This window comes from Pelodiscus sinensis, chromosome 11, assembly GCF_052426305.1.
Source record: "Pelodiscus sinensis isolate ZL-2025 chromosome 11, ASM5242630v1, whole genome shotgun sequence".
NCBI lineage: Eukaryota > Metazoa > Chordata > Testudines > Trionychidae > Pelodiscus > Pelodiscus sinensis.
In genome coordinates, this window is record NC_143062.1 from 15,493,818 (window position 1) to 15,509,700 (window position 15,883).

Below are 15,883 nucleotides of genomic sequence, written 5' to 3' on the forward strand. Positions count from 1 at the left end.
CTTGCAATGTTGTTGCCCTGGCTGGGCCTGCCCTCTTGTGCTCCCTCTGCCCGAGGGTAGCATTTCTCACTAGATACTGCAAAGCTGGCGTGGGCAGGTATCTTTTTAGTACCAAGCTGCCTCCCTTCCTCCTGCCCCAGCCATCTGGACAAACAGCCGGGGCGGCCTGTGAGGGTGAAGCAGCCACTGACCATGTTTTGATAAGAGGAACAATAAAATGAAGAAAAAAGTGACGCTCGTCTGTCTGGGGCGGGGGGCTCAGGAAGCGCAATTTCCTCAGATCTGGTGGGGGGGGCTCAGGAATTCTCCCTCTATGGCGCCCTCCGCCCCCCCTCCCTCCGGGGGGCCTGGTGCCCTAGAAACTCCCCCACGCGCCGTCGCTTTAGAGGTCCCCTCGGGGAACGGAACTGGGGAGCTGTTGAAGAGTTCGGACCGGAAGTGAGTTGCAAGGGGCGGAGCCCGAGGGGGGTCCAGCGCTGAGCGTGACCCGGCGGGGGCGGGGGCGGAAGTGCCCGAAGCCGGGGGCCGAGGAGGCTCCAGGACACCGAGTCGGCCCATCCCCCCCTCCCCGCCAGGGGCCGGCGGTGGCGCGGTGAGTAACCAGCCCCCGGCTCCGTGACAACCGCAGCACGTTCCTCCCTTCGTGACACGGTTTCTATAGCAACGACAGGACGTTGCCGCGCCAGCGGTGCGGTCTCTCCGTGTCCCCTGCCCCCCCCCTCCGGCACCGTCTCCCCGGGCTGGTGCGGTGTCCTAGAGTCGGTGCCATATGACCTGCGGGCCCCCCCCCCCCAGTGAGAAATTCCCGGTTTGGTGCCGTGTCCCAAATCTTCCCCCGCGCCACCATGGTGCCGTTCCCGGGGACAGGGCTACATCTCCACTTCCCCAAGTGTGAGCTGCCCGGGGCAGTGCCACGTCCCCTGCCCGAGACCCACGGGCCTTCGACCAGGCTCTGTGAGTAAACCCCTTCACTGCCACAGCCCCCACTCTTCTCCCAGCGTAAGCCACTTGGCTTCATCTCCTAGGCTGGATTGCTGGTCCATCAGCATCCCTGCTTCTCACCATGAGCTCCAGTCCAGTCCAACTGGGATGGATGTCTAAGCAGGGTGTGCAAGGCAAGTCACCTGTATGGGGACCTCCTCTCTCCCTTTAACATTTTCATATAATTAAAAGAACCTCACTCATTATGGTCAGTGTCACACCACTTACATTCTGAAATCCACTTTCCTGGACTTCCTTGCAACAAACTCTGCTATCAGATCATAATGATCCTCGTTTGATGCGACTTCCTTCTCAATGGACAAAATGGCAGGTCCACTCAGTCTCTTTTGCAACATAGTTGACTGTAGATAGTTCTTAATTTTTAATTTGGAAAAACTTCACTCCCCTGAATCCACTGTGGCTGGGATTATCAGCAAAATCCTGAGGGCTATTGCTGTGTTTGGGAGCAATCCCCCATTTTAGGGATGCTCAGCCAGCATTGTAAAATAGAAGGGTTTATTGTTTATTAGTCCTTAGCAGAAAGGACAGAATGTTACCATATGGTTCATCTCGGCCAACCCAGAGCCTTCTGACCCCTCATTTTGTCCCAGTTCAGGACCGTCTCTAGCTTTAGCAGCCCACATTTAACAACACTCCACCTGGCCCCTCTTCAGTCCTTTGTTTTTGTTCCCCTGCAAATGTGGCTGGCTTTCTGCAGAGATGAGAACCAGAGGTTTTTCCTTCATTAGTAGGGGACCTGGCTTTGGTGCTTCTGGAGTGACATGCACATGGTGTGGTATAAGGGATGACCTTCCCCCCTCCCACACCCTCAGTTCCTTCTTGCTGCCAGTGATTGTTTACCTGCCCAAGTGGACAAGGTTTTCTTTGCTGAGCATTGGAGTGTGGCACCTCTTCTCTGCTTTCTTCTATCCATCTTAGACTACTTGCTGCAGCTCAGGAAACAGTCTAGAGCATTTTTCCTTCCAAATGCACCTTGCTTTCATCTCTGCATTCCACCCACAGATCCAAGATCTCACTGTTTTCTCATGACATGACAGTCAGATTCCTGAGGGTCTTTGAAAGGCTTTACCCGCACTTGTGGATCTCTGTCCCATGCTGGGATCGTACCCAGATTCTGTCCAGCTCACCAGCTTTGTTCGCTCTAATTTTTTCCATCTATATGCTGATTTTATTATGTGCATCAAGGCATGTGTGGCTGTGCACCACCAGAAGAAATATATGCTGTGGCCATTCTGCTAATCAGCTGGGAGGTGTTTGAATCCCTCCCGGGTGGCTTTCCAAGTGCTCAGTTTATAGGGAACACTGCTCATCGGCCTGCTCCTCACGCCACGGGGCTCCTGCTCCCTATCCCACTTGTCTTGGAAGGTCATTTTGTCAATGAGACAAGTCTTGGAGATCAAAGCCTTGACCTTGGAATTGCCTTATGGAGTTTATAGGGAACACTGCTCATCGGCCTGCTCCTCACGCCACTGGGCTCCTGCTCCCTATCCCACTTGTCTTGGAAGGTCATTTTGTCAATGAGACAAGTCTTGGAGATCAAAGCCTTGACCTTGGAATTGCCTTATGGAGTTTTTGTAAGGACAAGGTCTAATTGCAGCCCCATGTGGCCTTCCTGCTGAAGGCAGTGTTTTTCTTACATGTGAACCAGGACATATTCCTGCCTGTGTTCTCTCCCAAGCTACACAAGAGAGCAGAGGAGAGGTGTCCATGGCCCTCCCGACACAACATAGGCAGGAATATGTCCTGATTTTCGTGGAAGGAAGACACCGTCTTCAACAGGAAGGCCAGGTGGGGCTGCAGCTGGACCTTGTCCTTATAAAAAATAGGGATGTAAAATTGTGATTAATCAGCTAATAGTCAGTGGAATTTCCATCAACTACTTGATTAGTCGATAAAGGCGGGAGTGCTCACTACCCCTGCTGCAGCTCTGCAGTTTAAATGTAGGAGGAACCAAGTGCACAGCAGCCTGCTCCTACTACATTTAAACTGCAGAGCCACTGTGGGGTTAGCTCCCAGGAGTGGTGTGAGCAGGGGCACAGCAGTTCCATTCTGTGCTGGCCCCGGGAGCTAACCCCGCTGCAGCTCTGGTTTTGAAATGTCGTAAGAGCCACAGTAGTCGGGGACTCAGCATAAACTTCAGTCCACAATTGCACCGGGTCCCGTGCTGCACCTCTGTCTTTTAAATGTAGTAAGAACTGGGTGGCTCTTACTACATTTCAAAGGCAGTGCCACTGTGCCTTTGCCTCCCCTGTCCCCCACCCCCACTGCAGAGATGGTGCTGGGGGGAACTGGGTTTTAGGCTGGCTCCCCCCAAGCACTGACTCCTGCTCCCCCTACCCCTTTGTTGCCTCTGTTACAGAAGCAGCAAGGCGGAAGGGGGAATGTGAGTGGTTGACTCAACAAACATAGGCTTATCAGGTAATCGGGTAGTCAACTATTCAACTACACTTTTACATCCCTAATAACAAACTCTTTGCTTGGGGTGTACCAAACCTTTCCACAAATTCACCCAGTTCTTCACTACAGCAGTCAGGATGAAGGGCCTTCCAGTTTCCTTACGAGGATTTCTAACTGGATCACCTTGCATAAGGACCTGTTATAAGGTGGATCTACTGCCGATCGTCCTAGCTTGTTTGACTAGAGTTCAGGCATCTTCAGCAGCCTTCCTAGCACTCATCTTGATTCGGGACATCTGTAGAGCCATGATGTGGTTCTTGGTTCACATTTCATTATGCAATCAGCCAGCTGGCCAGAAACAATTCTGGGTTTTGGAAGAGCTGTGTTACAGTCTGTGTGGCCATGAGTTCCTATCTGTCTCCACAGGTCCTATGTGGAGTCATCTCATGTGCAATGGACATGAGCAAGAGCTCAAAGAAGAAAACACAGTTACCTGTTGTGTCACTGGGGTTCTTCAAGATGTTGCTCATGTTCATTCCATGACTCACCCTCTTTTTTCACTGATGGAGTTTCCAGCAAACAGGAATTGAGGGTGAGGGGAGCTGGCTATGCCCCTTATGCCATGCAGGCACCACTTCAGGGGCCTCCAGCACTGGTCCCCTATGGATACTGCCATGTGGCAAGCGCATCCAGCTAATATGGAAGATGAGCAATCAGAGCCTCTCCTGCCCATAGGACAGTCCCGGGTGGCTGCCTTGGGCCCTGTACTTTGAGGCACAGGGCAGCCTGGGGAATAATTGGGGGCCTGGAGCTGGCAGCAGAGGTCAGGCCCCCCTGCACACACCAGCAGGAGCTGTGCAGAGCAGAGCAGTCTAGCCCAAGCCTTCTCTGCTCTGCTTCATCACAGCAGCTGTAAGTGCAGCAACCTGGCCCAGTTTGCTCTGCTCTTCCAAGTGACGTGGCTGAAAGCCAGGCTGAGGAGAGTGCAGCAGGCTGGGGCCAGGTCTCTCTGCTTCAGCCTCTGCAGTGAGAACTCCTGGTGCCAGTGCCAGGCCCCCCAGTAATCCTTCCAGGGCACTTTGCTCAGGGGAAGAGTTGCGATGGGGACAGGGCAGCAGCACAGTAGAGGCGGGGACAAGTGGAGCTTGGGGGAAGGGGTGGAATGTGGGTGGAGCAGGGGCAGGGCAGGGCTGCGGGCGGAGCAGGTCCTGTGATGGGCACAGTTTGAAGAACAAGTCACGTAACAGGCAGCTTTCTTTTCTCAGCACCAACAATACAGCATGTAGGGAAAACTGAGACACACAGATCCTATTCATATAAAATATTATAGAAAATTTCCATTCCATCACACCCCTTTCCCACCTATCCCAGTAGTACTATCTCCCCAGGGATGGTGCCACATCCCACTATCATCCCCAGAGACAGTGGTGCATCCCCCATCCCTCAGGTGTGATTTCCCCTCGTCTCCCCCCTCCAGGCACAGTGGCCAGGGTGGGACTGAGATTTACATTGTCCAATCAATGTCTGCTTTCTGTTGTATGGCCCAGCCTGACTTGAAGGCTCCAGTGAAGGCTGGGGGCCCAGTCATGCCAGGGGCTGCCAAAAGACATGGTGAAAGCTCTGCCTGGAGACCCTTCCAGTTCTGGAGCGTGGAAGAGGTCTGGGGTGGCCAGGATATCGAGATGCAAATTGCAGTGCAGGGAGGGGGGGAAATCCATGTGCCCCAGCAGTTCCCTGATGTGCTCACCCTAGCAGTGTGGTGGTGGGAGTGCTGCAGCAGGGCATTCCCATAACCAGCCACTCCCTCCCCATCTCCCCAGGGGCCAGAGTGGCACCATGAAGGTGAAGCTGAAGAATGTGTTTGTCATTTACTTCCTAGTGTCGGTGATTGGGCTTATGTACGCGCTGCTGCAGCTGGGTGAGTTTGGGGGCTGAGCGCAGAGCAGGTTTGTGGGCTTGGACAGCACCGTTGAGCCAAGAACCATTCTCTGTCCGTACCACAGAGTGCAGTGCCAGCAGTCACTGGCCCCTGAATGTTCTCTCTCCCCCAGTGAAGCAGCCAGCCCTTGGGGACAGCTTGTCTGGGTGCCCATCCTACTGAGTGCTAGTTCCTGCCCCAGCTCCACTGGGTGTCTGTGTAAAGAGCTAGGGCTTCAGAAAGAGATATTGGTGAGGGATTGGACTGGGGGAAAGGGCACAGGCCCTATCTCAGGGAGTTTGAGAAGTCCCAGGAATGCTTGAGGGCCAGACAGTGGATTAGGAGGGAGCATGGCCCTTGTTTGGGAGCAGGGATGGGAGCCCTGTTGTTTCCTGACTGGGGATGGGTCCAGCTGGGGAATCATCCCTAGGGGAGAGGCTGGAGCTATGCAGCTCCCTGTTGGGAATGGGTCTGGCTGGGAGCCTGCTGCTCCTCAGCAGGGAGATGAGGAAGGGCTGAGAGCACCCTGAATCAGTGGATTTCAAGTCTGGCAGGGAACACTCAGGGAAGCAGGCTGGTGGGCTGGCTGGGTCCCAAAGATCTCCCCTCTGTGATCTGTCTGCCTTCTCTGCTCGGCTCCAGGGCAGCCCTGCGACTGCTCCCAGCACCTGAGATCGGCCAGTGAACTATTGCATGGCAAGGACAAGAAGATCTCCCAGCTGCTGAGTGAGGTGAAGCGGCTGCAAGCCCATGGAAAAGGTTCCGACCTGGAGGGACCAGCACTGCCCATTATCTATGCCATCACACCCACCTATGCCAGGTGGGAGCTCCTCTAGGGGGAGCTGAAGGGGAATTGGCCATGCTGGGAATAAGCTGGGCTTGGGGAAATGGGGGGTTTCTGAGGGTGGGAAGAATCTCCATGTGAGAAATGACTCCAAAGCTGGATTCAGCAGCCTGAAATCCAGCTGCAAAGGAGAGCAGGGGCCTGCAGGTAGCAGGTTAGGGCCTGTGACACTCTGGGAACCTCCCAGCAGGCCCTGCCGCAGTGTTAGCAGCCAGGGAGCTGAAAGGGGCCCTATTACCCCTGCCAAGCACCAGTCAGTGTTACAGAAACACTTCAGTGGTTCTCAAGCACTCAAGGAAGCAACCTCTGCAGAAGCTACAAAAATATTTTGCAAAACAACTAACTGGTTTGCCTCCTCCCAGTCTCCTCAGATGAGATCATGAGCGTGGGTTTCCACCCCCCAACTACTGTTGCCTTGCTGGGGTAAGACATGGCTGAGGGGAAGAATATCCCTCCAGCAGACAGCACTGGTGTTAAACCCATTAGTGCTGGACGAGCTGAGAGTTCTCTAGTGCCAAGCACTGGCAACTCCAATACCCAAGAGGTGCTCCGCAGAACCCCGCTGCTTCATCTCTGCCAGGAGGAACAGTCGGACCCCACAGCCTGCTCCCCCTTGCCCACCCTGCTCTGCCTCATCAATGCTTTCCTTGAAGGCTACCTCTTGTTCTTATTTTTTCTCCTACCACCACCTTCTCCAAGTGGTGTGCTTCTCTTACTTTTACCCCTTTATTGTAGCTCCCTTGTTTTCCAGGCCAGTCTGGTGCATTCCTCTATTGTTTCCCCCTCCCACTCCAGGCTGAGCGGATGCATTTCTCTATTGTTTTCTCTCTTCCACAGGCTGGTGCAGAAGGCTGAGCTGGTGCGCATCTCGCAGACCTTCCTGCACGTGAAGAACTTCCACTGGATCGTGGTGGAGGACTCCCCGGTAAAGACCCAGTTGGTGTCAGAGCTGCTGGCCCAGAGTGGCCTGCGCTTCACCCATCTACACACAGAGACGCCCAAAGAGCACAAGCGCAAGGAGAGCGATCCCAACTGGCTGAAGCCCCGTGGTGTGGAGCAGCGAAACCTGGCTCTGCAGTGGCTGCGGGAGAACCGGGAGCTCAGTGAGGAGGGCATAGTCTACTTCGCCGATGATGACAACACCTACAGTCTGCGCCTCTTTGACGAGGTGGGTGCTGTGTAATTAGGAGTGGGATGGTGGCAGAGCGGTAGAGGCAGACTGGGAGTGATGGGGAAGTGGGGACGGCAGGTGTTACAGATCCATACAGTCAGAGCTACAGGCCTACCTCTGGAACAGTCTATCAGGAACCTCTTCTGTGAGCCAGTCCCCTTTGAGTGTCCCCTGTAAGAAGCCTGAGCTACATGGTTTCACTACTTCTTGAGCCAGTTCTTCTGGACCTGCAGCTCCCCTGCAGCACAGGGAGTCCAGCTGAGACAGACCCCGATGGAAACTGGTTCGCTCTCCAGGGCTCAGTGCCCCTCGCCAAGCACTGGAAGACACACTGCACTGTCAAAACAGTTGGCTTTATTAGTCCTTTGGAGCACACCATAGGGTGTGCTTAGGTTAGCACAGAGAACAGATGTTAAAACACAGTCCATTCTGGTAGCCTGGAGCCCAGCCAAGCTGACGTGATCACCGTGGTTTAAGCGGTCTCTGATCCTTCGATTCTCTGTCAGGCTCTAGAACCCTCGCTGCCTCCTGCACTTATCCCTCTTTTTATATCTCCAATCCTTGGATCTGGCGCTGAGATCAGCCTCAGGAAACATCCTGTTTTCCTACAGATATTACGTCTTGCACCTTAGAGAAGGTCTGCTTGCATCAGCTGCTCTCCCACTTTGGATTTACCCAAGTCCCACTCCTGGGGCTGCTTCCATTGGTTCCCTTTCCCAGGTCCTGTGCTTAGCCCAGTTCCCTTTGGGTCTGTCTTCATACTGTCACAAACTCATCAGCCGTGCAGACCCTTCAGTTCCCTGTGCACTAGCTACACTTTAAGTTTGTCACAACAGATCTTCTAGAGTTTCTGCAGTCCAGCCAGGTTTTACAAATCTTCCAGTGCAGTGCTCCTGCTCTCTTAACTGCATTTGTGAAGATATTCTCCCAGCAGGGTGGAGGCTTCCAGGTAGATCACACTCAGGGGCTTTTGCACACCCCGAAACCTCGATATACGCTCCAGGTGTCAGTTCGACTTAAGCAGTAAAGCCTTTCTGAAGTGTTCACAGTCCCCAGTATCAACTCCATCCATGTGGCTGAATGCCTCTATAGCTATGGGTCCAAGTGAGGGGTCAGACAGAAGAGCCAGTTTACAAGGTTACCCTGGTTCAAATCACAGGCCTTCTCAACGGCAGTGAGACAGATATCAATATCTTCCTCCTCCCTCAACTGAGGCAACAATTTGGTGTCTAGGTTCCCCGTGAAATTGGCATCTTTCCTCACTTGTCCTGCTGTGGGTCCTCTCACCCCTCTGCTTCTCCGTATCCAGTTCCTGCTTTCACTCCTCTGAGCTCTTCACTGTTCTTCCTCATGCTTTGTTGCTTCTCCCCCTCAGTTCATTGGCGCCGAGAGGGAACAATCCACTAGCACCTTCACTCTTGGCACCAAGTCCCACCACTTCAGGTCTCTCAATGGAGAGCCAGGTTGCAAGGACCTCAGCTGGACAGGGAACTGGGTCTTGTGGATGCTGCTGCTGCCTCTCACTGTCACACCTGCTTAGAACCTGCTTGGATCTGGAACCTGCTGCTTGACCCGAAAATCCTTCTCCAGCTGTGCAGCCAGGTGTGCCTTGTTGGGCTTCCGATGCTCAACCCTCTTTGCTGCACAGGTTTGTGTTGCTTGATTTAGGGAGCTGCCCACTGACCGTTTTCTTGCTATTCCCTTTAACTATTCTGGTTTTACTGCTGCAAGTCACTTACAGCAAAATACCCTGGATTCATTCAGCATCGCACTGCTACCACCAATTGCACAGAGTCACAAGATCAGTGATATGGTCCTGGTTGGGAGGAGTCTCTTAAGAGGAATCCCTTCAGTGTGCCAGTCCCCATAGGGGTTCCTCTGGGAGGGAAGCAGTGTAAGGCACGCCGCTTACCATCTCCTGAAACTGCTCCTCTGGGCCTGCCGCACTCCTGGGTCTCGCTGTGAGCTCCATTCAGCGAGTGCAGCTGACTGACTGGCACATTCTCCAGGGATCAACACCCCTCACCAAGCACTGTCAGAAACACTCACACTGTGTGGTCAAACCAGTCGGGTTTATTAGTCCTCTGGAACATGCCATAGGGAGTGCTTAGGTAGCACAGAGAACAGACGTTAAAGCACAGTCCAGTCTGGTTAGCCCGGAGCCCAGCTAAGCTGTTGTGAGCCCCTTCGTTCAAGCTCTCTTGGTTCAAGCCGACTCGAAACTCTCCAGTCCTCAGATCTCAAAACTGCTCAGCCCCCTCTCTAAGATAGCACTCATAAAATATTACAGCTGGGAGAGGGTGACAGGCAAGAGTGGGTGGCAGGGCACTGGGAGAGGGTGTAGAGAAGGGTGAGCGCAGGGCGCTGGGAGAGGGGGAAGGGAAGAGTGGGCGCAGGGCGCTGGGAGAGGGGAAAGGAAAGGGAGGGCACTGGGAGAGGGGGAAGGGAAGGGTGGCGCTGGGAGAGGGGAAAGGGAAGGATGGGCGCAGGTCGCTGGGAGAGGGGAAAGGGAAGGGAGGGCGCTGGGAGAGGGGGAAGGGAAGGGTGGACGCAGGTCGCTGGGAGAGGGGAAAGGGAAGGGTGAGCAAGAGGCGCTGGGAGAGGGTGAAGGGAAGGATGGGCGCAGGGCGCTGGGAGAGGGTGAAGGGAAGGGTGATCACAGGGCGCTGGGAGAGGGTGAAGGGAAGGGTGGGCGCAGGGCGCTGGGAGAGGGAAAAGGGAAGGGTGGGCTCTGGGAGAGGGGGAAGGGAAGGGTGGGCACAGGGCGCTGGGAGAGAGGGAAGGGAAGGGTGGGCATAGGGCGCTGGGAGAGGGGGAAGGGAAGGGTGGGCACAGGGCGCTGGGAGAGGGGGAAGGGAAGGGTGAGCACAGGGCGCTGGGAGAGGGGGAAGGGAAGGGTGAGCACAGGGCGCTGGGAGAGGGAAAAGGGAAGGGAGGGCGCTGGGAGAGGGGGAAGAGAAGGGTGGGTGCAGGTCGCTGGGAGAGGGGAAAGGGAAGGGAGGGCGCTGGGAGAGGGGGAAGGGAAGGGTGAGCACAGGGTGCTGGGAGAGGGTGAAGGGAAGGAAGGGCACTGGGCGAGGGGAAAGGGAAGGGAGGGTGCTGGGAGAGGGGGAAGGGAAGGGAGGGCGCTGGGAGAGGGGGAAGGGAAGGGTGGGTGCAGGTCGCTGGGAGAGGGGGAAGGGAAGGGTGAGCACAGGGCACTGGGAGAGGGAAAAGGGAAGGGTGGGCACTGGGAGAGGGAAGGGAAGGGTGGGCGCAGGGCACTGGGAGACGGGGAAGGGAAGGGTGGGCGCTAGGAGAGGGGAAAGGGAAGGGTGGGCGCAGGGCGCTGGGTGAGGGGGAAGGGAAGGGAGGGCGCTGGGAGAGGGGGAAGGGAAGGGTGGGCGCAGGGCGCTGGGAGAGGGGGAAGAGAAGGGTGGGCGCAGGGCGCTGAGAGAGGGGAAAGGGAAGGGAGGGCGCTGGGAGAGGGGGATGGGAAGGGTGGGCGCTGGGAGAGGGGAAAGGGAAGGGTGGGCGCAGGGCGCTGGGTGAGGGGGAAGGGAAGGGAGGGCGCTGGGAGAGGGGGAAGGGAAGGGAGGGCGCAGGGCGCTGGGAGAGGGGGAAGGGAAGGGTGGGCGCAGGGCGCTGGGAGAGGGGGAAGGGAAGGGTGGGCGCTGGGAGAGGGGGAAGAGAAGGGTGGGTGCAGGTCGCTGGGAGAGGGGAAAGGGAAGGGAGGGCGCTGGGAGAGGGGGAAGGGAAGGGTGAGCACAGGGTGCTGGGAGAGGGTGAAGGGAAGGAAGGGCACTGGGCGAGGGGAAAGGGAAGGGAGGGTGCTGGGAGAGGGGGAAGGGAAGGCTGGGCGCTGGGAGAGGGGGAAGGGAAGGGTGGGTGCAGGTCGCTGGGAGAGGGGGAAGGGAAGGGTGAGCACAGGGCACTGGGAGAGGGAAAAGGGAAGGGTGGGCACTGGGAGAGGGAAGGGAAGGGTGGGCGCAGGGCACTGGGAGACGGGGAAGGGAAGGGTGGGCGCTAGGAGAGGGGAAAGGGAAGGGTGGGCGCAGGGCGCTGGGTGAGGGGGAAGGGAAGGGAGGGCGCTGGGAGAGGGGGAAGGGAAGGGTGGGCGCAGGGCGCTGGGAGAGGGGGAAGAGAAGGGTGGGCGCAGGGCGCTGAGAGAGGGGAAAGGGAAGGGAGGGCGCTGGGAGAGGGGGATGGGAAGGGTGGGCGCTGGGAGAGGGGAAAGGGAAGGGTGGGCGCAGGGCGCTGGGAGAGGGGGAAGGGAAGGGAGGGCGCTGGGAGAGGGGGAAGGGAAGGGAGGGCGCAGGGCGCTGGGAGAGGGGGAAGGGAAGGGTGGGCGCAGGGCGCTGGGAGAGGGGGAAGGGAAGGGTGGGCGCTGGGAGAGGGGGAAGGGAAGGGAGGGTGCTGGGAGAGGGGGATGGGAAGGGTGGGCGCAGGGCGCTGGGAGAGGGGAAAGGGAAGGGTGGGCGCAGGGCACTGGGAGAGAGGGAAGGGAAGGGTGAGCACAGCGCTGGGAGAGGGGGAAGGGAAGAGAGGGCGCTGGGAGAGGTGAAAGGGAAGGGTGGGCACAGGGCGCTGGGAGAGGGGGAAGGGAAGGGTGGGCGTAGGGCACTGGGAGAGGGGGAAGGGAAGGATGAGCACAGAGCGCTGGGAGAGGGGGAAGGGAAGGGTGGGCGCAGGGTGCTGGGAGAGGGGGAAGGGAAGGCGCTGGGAGAGGGGGAAGGGAAGGGAAGGCGCTGGGAGAGGGGGAAGGGAAGGGAGGGCGCTGGGAGAGGGGGATGGGAAAGATGGGCGCAGGGCGCTGGGAGAGGGGAAAGGGAAGGGAGGGCGCTGGGAGAGGGGGAAGGGAAGGGTGGGCGCTGGGAGAGGGGGAAGGGAAGGGAGGGCGCTGGGAGAGGGGGATGGGAAGGGTGCGCTGGGAGAGGGGAAAGGGAAGGGTGGGCGCTGGGAGAGGGGGACAGGAAGGGTGGGCGCTGGGGGAGAGGGAAGGGAAGGGAGGGTGCTGGGAGAGGGGGATGGGAAGGGTGGGCGCAGGGCGCTAGGAGAGGGGGAAGGGAAGGGTGGGCGCTGGGAGAGGGGGAAGGGAAGGGAGGGTGCTGGGAGAGGGAGATGGGAAGGGTGGGCGCAGGGCGCTGGGAGAGGGGAAAGGGAAGGGTGGGCACAGGGCGCTGGGAGAGGGGGAAGGGAAGGGAGGGCGCTGGGAGAGGGGGAAGGGAAGGGTGGGCGCTGGGAGAGGGGGAAGGGAAGGGTGGGCACAGGGCGCTGGGAGAGGGGGAAGGGAAGGGAGGGCGCAGGGCGCTGGGAGAGGGGGAAGGGAAGGGTGGGCGCAGGGCGCTGGGAGAGGGGGAAGGGAAGGGTGGGCGCTGGGAGAGGGGGAAGGGAAGGGAGGGGGGAAGGGAAGGGAGGGCGCTGGGAGAGGGGGATGGGAAGGGTGGGCGCAGGGCGCTGGGAGAGGGGAAAGGGAAGGGTGGGCGCAGGGCGCTGGGAGAGGGGGAAGGGAAGGGTGGGCACAGGGCGCTGGGAGAGGGGGAAGGGAAGGGTGAGCACAGGGCGCTGGGAGAGGGGGAAGGGAAGGGTGGGCGCAGGGCGCTGGGAGAGGGGGATGGGAAGGGTGAACACAGGGCGCTGGGAGAGGGAAAAGGGAAGGGAGGACGCTGGGAGAGGGGGAAGAGAAGGGTGGGCGCAGGTCGCTGGGAGAGGGGAAAGGGAAGGGAGGGCGCTGGGAGAGGGGGAAGGGAAGGGTGAGCACAGGGTGCTGGGAGAGGGGAAAGGGAAGAGTGGGCGCAGGGCGCTGGGAGAGGGTGAAGGGAAGGGTGAGCACAGGGCGCTGGGAGAGGGAAAAGGGAAGGGAGGGCGCTGGGAGAGGGGGAAGAGAAGGGTGAGCACAGGGTGCTGGGAGAGGGGAAAGGGAAGAGTGGGCGCAGGGCGCTGGGAGAGGGGAAAGGGAAGGGAAGGGAGGGCGCTGGGAGAGGGGGAAGGGAAGGGTGAGCACAGGGTGCTGGGAGAGGGGAAAGGGAAGAGTGGGCGCAGGGCGCTGGGAGAGGGTGAAGGGAAGGGAGGGCGCTGGGAGAGGGGAAAGGGAAGGGAGGGTGCTGGGAGAGGGGGAAGGGAAGGGTGAGCACAGGGCACTGGGAGAGGGAAAAGGGAAGGGTGGGCGCTGGGAGAGGGGGAAGGGAAGGGTGGGCGCAGGGCGCTGGGAGAGGGGGAAGGGAAGGGTGAGCACAGGGCACTGGGAGAGGGAAAAGGGAAGGGAGGGCGCTGGGAGAGGGGGAAGGGAAGGGAGGGCACTGGGAGAGGGGGAAGAGAAGGGTGGGCGCAGGTCGCTGGGAGACGGGGAAGGGAAGGGTGGGCGCTGGGAGAGGGGAAAGGGAAGGGTGGGCGCAGGGCGCTGGGAGAGGGGGAAGGGAAGGGTGAGCACAGGGCGCTGGGAGAGGGAAAAGGGAAGGGAGGGCGCTGGGTGAGGGGGAAGAGAAGGGTGGGCGCAGGTCGCTGGGAGACGGGGAAGGGAAGGGTGGGCGCTGGGAGAGGGGGAAGGGAAGGGTGGGCGCAGGGCGCTGGGAGAGGGGGATGGGAAGGGTGGGCGCAGGGCGCTGGGAGAGGGGGAAGGGAAGGGTGGGCGCAGGGCACTGGGAGGGGGAAGGGAAGGGTGGGCGCAGGGCGCTGGGAGAGGGGGAAGGGAAGGGTGGGCGCAGGGCGCTGGGAGAGGGGGAAGGGAAGGGTGGGCGCAGGGCGCTGGGAGAGGGGGAAGGGAAGGGTGGGCGCAGGGCGCTGGGAGAGGGGGAAGGGAAGGGTGGGCACAGGGCGGTGGGAGAGGGGGAAGGGAAGGGTGGGCGCAGGGCGGTGGGAGAGGGAGAAGGGAAGGGTGTGCACAGGGCGCTGGGAGAGGGGGAAGGGAAGGGTGGGCACAGGGCGCTGGGAGAGGGGGAAGGGAAGGGTGGGCGCAGGGCACTGGAGGCAGGATGGGAATGATGGGGAAGGGGTGGGCAGCAGGGTGCTAGAGTTTGGAGAGGTGGTAGTATACTGGAGGCAGGGAATGGGGCAATGGGAGCTGGGAAATATTTGTCTTGTCCCCCCCACATGGGGGTCTCTTGCTACTACTGATACACCCATCTCTCCCCCACAGATCCGCTCCACCAAGCGTGTTTCAGTTTGGCCCGTGGGGCTGGTGGGTGGCCTGCGCTTCGAGCGCCCCCTGGTGGAGAAGGGCAAGGTCGTGGGTTTCTACACAGCCTGGAAGCCTAACCGGCCCTTCCCCATGGACATGGCCGGCTTCGCTATTGCTCTGCAGCTGCTGCTTGCCAATCGTGAGGCCCGGTTCGACTTGCTGGCCGAGCGTGGCTACCTGGAGAGCAGTCTGCTGCAGTCATTGGTCTCCATTGAAGAGCTGGAGCCCCGTGCTGACAACTGCACCAAGGTGAGGAGGGGGACCCGTGTCCCCATGGTGTGTGGGTGTGTGGCTGTTGCATGAACATGGTGGCAGTCACAGCAATAAACATATATCCTCAATACCCATGGGGCTAGGAGGGCAGTGGGTGGAGGGGGTCAGAACAGAGGGTCAGGATTCCTGGGCTCTGTTCTGGACCAGGAATGAGGAATGTGAACTTTTACGTGTAGGTGGGATGGTCTCAGGTGTCTTCAGTCTCCCACCTCTGTTGCTGTGCTGGCTTGCTGGGGGTGCTGGTGTGGGGAGGGGCATGGTGTGAGGGGATCTCTCTGGACCCCACCTCTGCCTCGCACTCCTCCCTTACAGGTTCTGGTCTGGCACACGCGAACAGAGAAGCCCAAAATGAAGCAAGAGGAGCTGCTGCAGAAGCAAGGCCTGGGCTCTGACCCAAGCATTGAGGTGTGAGTGGCACCTGGAGCCACGGTGCAGGGAAGCTTGTGTAGTGAACTGGGCCAGAGCCCCACACAGGACAGCATCAGGGTGGCCACCAGAGCAATGGACTCGGGGACTGAACACCCCAGACTGCTTTATTTATTGTGACGTGCAGGGGCCCTGCCCCAACCCCTCCCCACTGGCGGAGCAGCCTCTGTTCCAGAAGCGCCAGTGCTGCCGAGGGAGCCCCCCCCATCCTCACTACTGCTGCCTGGAAGTCAGACCCTCCCAGAGGGAGGCTGTGGCTCCAGGCTCTGTTCCCCTGCCCAGCAGCTCAGAGTGCTGGGCTAGGGGCCCTGGACCCACTGCATGGCACTTGAGGATGGCGGCTTTGGTCCTTCCCTGCTGGGCAGGGCTTCAAAGTGGGGGTGGAGCTGTGAGTGCGACACGACATTCCCCCCCGGCCCACCCCACTGGCTAGTGGGCTGGGATCCCTTCCCCTACTCCAGGGAGCCTTGTGTCCCCATGTTGTGTGTGTGGCTGTTGCATGAACGTGGTGGCTGTTACGGCAATAAGCATGTTCTATCCTCAATAAAGCGCCCACCCCCACTATCCCTGCTGTCTCTCTGCCCCAGGCCCACTCCCCGCCCCACATACCCTGGTGCTTATGCCCAGCAGGCAGTGGCAGAGCTGCCCAGGCACAGAGGGTGGTGCAGGGGCAGGGTCCCTCTAATCTTGTGTGCC

At 59.2% G+C, this 15,883-nt stretch overlaps 1 protein-coding gene across 3 annotated transcripts; it reads left to right on the forward strand.

The window, feature by feature from the left end:
* Positions 1-448: 448 nt before the first annotated feature.
* On the forward strand, positions 449-15,751 carry B3GAT3 (beta-1,3-glucuronyltransferase 3). 3 transcript variants are annotated; one of them, XM_089781109.1, is made up of 6 exons: positions 449-592; positions 5,220-5,317; positions 5,960-6,137; positions 6,999-7,329; positions 14,612-14,737; positions 15,074-15,751. In XM_089781109.1, exons 2-6 carry the CDS (start codon positions 5,236-5,238, stop codon positions 15,170-15,172), a joined length of 816 nt encoding a protein of 271 aa, XP_089637235.1. In that variant the 5' UTR covers positions 449-592; positions 5,220-5,235; the 3' UTR covers positions 15,173-15,751. The 3 variants fall into 3 exon arrangements, with proteins under 3 accessions (XP_089637235.1, XP_006118291.2, XP_014426544.2); XM_006118229.5 differs by having other exon boundaries at positions 450-592; positions 14,447-14,737; XM_014571058.4 differs by having other exon boundaries at positions 452-592; positions 5,279-5,317; positions 14,447-14,737.
* The last annotated feature ends 132 nt before the right edge of the window (positions 15,752-15,883 follow it).